General features: G+C 33.5%; 1 protein-coding gene across 1 annotated transcript; it reads right to left on the bottom strand.

The window, feature by feature from the left end:
* Positions 1–525: 525 nt before the first annotated feature.
* On the bottom strand, positions 526–4,386 carry LOC121212228 (ADP-ribosylation factor-like protein 8a). Its single transcript, XM_041084625.1, has 6 exons — positions 4,161–4,386; positions 2,257–2,338; positions 2,117–2,149; positions 1,872–1,993; positions 1,128–1,289; positions 526–987 (listed from the first exon to the last, which is right to left on the bottom strand). The coding sequence occupies exons 1-6, from the start codon at positions 4,196–4,198 to the stop codon at positions 870–872; spliced, it is 555 nt and encodes a 184-aa protein (XP_040940559.1). The 5' UTR covers positions 4,199–4,386; the 3' UTR covers positions 526–869.
* Between the last annotated feature and the right edge of the window lie 107 nt (positions 4,387–4,493).

The following is a 4,493-nucleotide window of genomic DNA, read 5'->3' as shown; positions in this document are numbered from 1 at the left end:
TTAAAGTGACCAAAATAAGAACGGCGCTATTTTAAGGTGACATTTTGTGTAATTTACTAGTTTTAAGATATATATTGTAATACTCAATTTGTTGGATGATGTCAACATAGTATTTTAAAAGTAATTAATAAAATTAACTAAACCAAAACCTAATTTCAACATTTTTTATACATTTGGACAAATATCATTCAATCCTATAAAAAGCATCAAAATATATGTCATGGGGCCATATATTTTTAAAAATATACTACATCACTGACTGAGTTTTAATTTAGTTGATATCAATATTATTACTAATATAAGAAGACGTAATATCAAATGCACTAAAACACATTTATCCTCTTATTTAAAAATTAGAAAAAAATTATAAGTAGTTGTATCAATATATATACATATTTAACCCTTTTTTCAAGACAGAAAATACATATTTTGAAAAGTAGGATTAAATCTGCAAAAAGATGCATACTATATGAACTTCATATAGAATTTAACCCTTTTTTTGCATAAACATGAGATCCATAAGAGTGGAACTAAAAATGTATCAATAGCCTTTTATTTGATTCAAAACCACAACACATTAACCATGTTTACAACCAATATATGTACATATAGAGGATCAAAACAAATTTTATGCCCCACTCATCCACCAAACAAATATATTATATAAATACCTTATGATACCAGCTAAGTTTAAAAATCAAGACAATGGTGTCAGACATAGACAAAACCCTGTTAGACACAAAGACAGACCCAACAGCAAAGCCATATTTGACCACCTTGGACCAAGAGAACAAGAAGAAGCAAACTCTAACTGATTATAATCACAAACTGAAAAAACAAAAAAACAATGTTACAGCAACTTTGAGACTTCAATTCTTTGATTTTGAATGCTTCACAAGCCAATCAATGACTGCATCAATGTTGGTGGAATTCTTGCATGAAATCATATAGCAACACACTTCTCTGTCAGTAATGGATTTGAGCCCCCTGCATATATATGCAGGCACCATTAATGAATATTATCATGCAATGCAACAATTAACAACATAAATCTGGTTTTTCTTTTGAGAAATATGGAGAAAGAAGAAATGGTTTCAGAGCTTTCTTATCCGATAGCTTCCACTTACATTTGCTCTGTCAAATCCTCTTTAGATAAGGCTTCTGGTTTGTCAATCTTGTTTCCGAGTACCAGCACGGGAATACCATTCAGTGAGGATTTACTTAACAGGTCATGGAGTTCTCTTCTCGAGACAGATAGGTTATCGTTATCGGCAGCATCCACAACATAACTGCAAATTGTGAAAATCGAAGAACTAGTTGATCATCAATCTGGACAACAATATACTAGTAAAAAGTTACCTACACAAAGAGGGCAATAACACATGCATGTTCGACTCGGCAGAGAGCATGTATCAATATATCCTTCTTACATGAGTGATTTGCCGGTCTTAAAAATAAAAAAGCTATTTCAAAATTTCTCTTTTGGTAATTAAGACAAGGAAACAGGTAACATGGGGTGCTGCCAGGGTTGCTAACTGTAAAATTTGTGGAAAATAAAGATCAAATCATATTCACAACTGTTCAGGGAATGCATAACGTACTTGTCAATAAGAATTACATAGATCCTTTCCCGATTTTTTTAACTGTGTTCAAGGTACGTGAAAGGAACTTAAATGACCAAAAATTCAGATGGTGGCAGTATGGAGAAAAATGAGGAGGTATATAAGAAAACCAACTTAGTTCAACACTCGAAACAAGACAGAGAAAGGAATGTCTTAAATGAACATGGTAACATCAAACAATGTAACATGTTGCAAGGTAATATATATCATACAGAGACATATAAAAGCTTCAAGGCATGAACAACATACACAATAGCTGAAACAGCACGGCAGTATCTCTCCCACATGCTCCGAAACCTTGGTTGACCACCAAGATCCCACAACTTTATCGTGACATTTCCTTTAGTTACCTTCCTCATATTAAATCCTACCTGCAAACAGAAGAGATATGGAAATTTCAGGGAACAACCCCAATAGCGAACCGGAAAAAACATGTTGCATGCCAAATTTTCAAGAATCAATGTTTGAATCTGATTTTTTTCCATATGACTTACCGTTGGTATCATATCTTCACTATATCCACCAGTCTTGAAAAAAGATACAGAAGAATAAGTCTAGCAGTCAGAACCAAGCTAAAAAGAGAAAAACAATAACAAACAAAACAATGTTATAACTCAAATAAATATTCACTTACGGCAATGACATTAACTAGGGATGTTTTTCCAGCATTCTGGAGGCCTATTAAGGATAATTCCATTTCTTGCTTGAAGAACAGACTACAAGAGGAGAAAGATAATAAGAATCACTATGTAAGAAGATACAAATATATATCAGATTAATATGCCGGAAAATGGTCAATCACAAACATGCATTGGGAGCTCTTTGAAAATTGTATGGCATTCCCCAAGTATTACATATAATGCATGCAAAGAATAAAATGGCCAAAGGAAACAAGATAAGTTTTGGGTTTTATGAGCCAATAACCAAAACCTTCCTTTGTTACCATAGGTTATATAATTCCTTCTTGTTTGAGTAATAGATAACAGATACTGCTCTTCGGCAGCTGGCCAATTTGGCTTGAGAAGAAAAGAAAGAGTAGGAGGGCACCGAATGATGCTATTGTAGTTCAATACACCATTAGGAAAGATATATGCTACAAAACCTGTTAGTCCTTAATCGAGAACTGATCCACAAGAACCCTGTAAAGTAACTTGTCTAATTCTCTTAATTTAGCGTCGACCACATCAGCACTTCCATCACAAACACCGTAGCTACCATTACACTATGGTAAATTGGTCAATCATCTAGATGATCCCAGTATAACAAGCGATCCTATCTTCAAGTATTTCATCGAGATAGCCCTATTACTCTCAATGCCCTCTAACTATAGCTGCTGCCACCAGTTGCAACTATGATTTTCTTAACTGCAATATAGAAGAAACAGGACTTCAAGCAACAATCTATGTTGTTTGCTTAAATACCTCCACAAAGCCAAGTACTAGAAATTCAAACATTAAAAAAAAAAAGCGACTTGAGCATAGATGAGATAAACATCCTCTCCAGTCTAATTCCTAACTGAGCATTGTCCACATCAGCAGTCAGCACTTCCCTCATGAACACCATTGCTACCATAACATTATGGTCCATTCATCACCATCTAGATTATCCTAGAATAACAAGCCATCCTTATTTCAATTCTCAAGTACTTCAGCAAGATAATCCTATTACTCTTAACTGCAAAACTGAACAAGCTGGACGTCAAGCGACAATCAACATTGTTTGCTTAAATACCTCTACAAAGCCACGTACACATAATTGAAGTATAAAAAACAAGCCCCTTGAGAATAGATATGAAAAAAGAAATTCCTCTCCAATCTTCTCTATCTTTTTTTTTAAGTTACTACTTACAACGATGCTAATGGTTATTGTCAAAGCTAATCATTACAATCCCTGAATTGAATAATTAACTCAACTCAAACTAACTTGCCAACAAATGATTTGAATAGTTGGGACTCGGACCTGAGCGCTCAAGGTCCCAAGGCCTTTTGCCATTACAGCCAACGCTTCCTTGGCCAGTCTCCTCTTATCTTTTTAAAAGTTACCAACATCAAGCACTTCAATAGAATGGTCAACAAACCATGTAAGCATCAAAGGGCAACCATGTGTGTAATCAACTTAACTACCCATCATCCAATTAGCACCATAAAAATCGCTTAAAATCTAGTCATCATTATAGTAATTTATAATTTTTCTTAAAAGGGCAATTATTATTTATTACATTGATAACTTTTACATATAGAGAAACAAAAAATTGCATATTTTTAGCATCCAGAAAAAAAACAACATTAAAAGGGAATTAAAAAAAAAAACCCAGTCACAATAGATTGATTCCATACGTTTATATACTCAATCCAACTTTCAAATGTCAATAATAAACAAGAAAAAGATTTTCCAGGAAAGATGAATTGAATAAAGAATCTTTCTTTTTAAAACATTACCCTCGCTTAGATTACAACTTTAAAATGAACACAGATATTAAAATTTCAAACTTTCTATTTAATTCCTTTGTTTTCTCAGTAACCAAACAAAACAACTTACCTTCGAAGCCAATTGAGGAAAGCTTCCCATAATCCCATTTTTTTTCCGTAAGAGAAAATTTTCAAGAAATTAGGGTTTGAATTTTTTAGCTGAAAAGGATCTCTAATTTTTTTTTTCAACGATTGAATTGAATTCCCTCTCTGTTTAAATCAATAAAAAGAAAATAAAAATTGAACCATGAAATGATTACAAAGAATGTTCCCTTCTGGTCTTCACGCGCCAGAAAAGGAGAGTGGGATTTAAGCCAATACCGAACCTTGTATTTTACACTTGGCGACATATAAGTGGTGAGTCGTTTACACGATTAGATGCGGAGTGGGTGATGAGTTATTA

Source organism: Gossypium hirsutum, chromosome A13 (assembly GCF_007990345.1).
Source record: "Gossypium hirsutum isolate 1008001.06 chromosome A13, Gossypium_hirsutum_v2.1, whole genome shotgun sequence".
Classification (NCBI taxonomy): domain Eukaryota; kingdom Viridiplantae; phylum Streptophyta; class Magnoliopsida; order Malvales; family Malvaceae; genus Gossypium; species Gossypium hirsutum.
The sequence above is the reverse complement of the archived record's forward strand: the minus strand, read 5'-3'. Positions and strand labels throughout refer to the sequence as shown.

Coding starts and splice junctions, on each gene's coding strand:
- LOC121212228 (XM_041084625.1), bottom strand. CDS start 4,198: ATGGGATTATGGGAAGCTTTCCTCAATTGGCTTCGAAG. Junction 2,339..4,160: donor TTCCTCAATTGGCTTCGAAG/GTAAGTTGTTTT, acceptor CTCCTCTTGTAG/TCTGTTCTTCAAGCAAGAAA. Junction 1,290..1,871: donor CGTGCTGTTTCAGCTATTGT/GTATGTTGTTCA, acceptor CACAATTTGCAG/TTATGTTGTGGATGCTGCCG.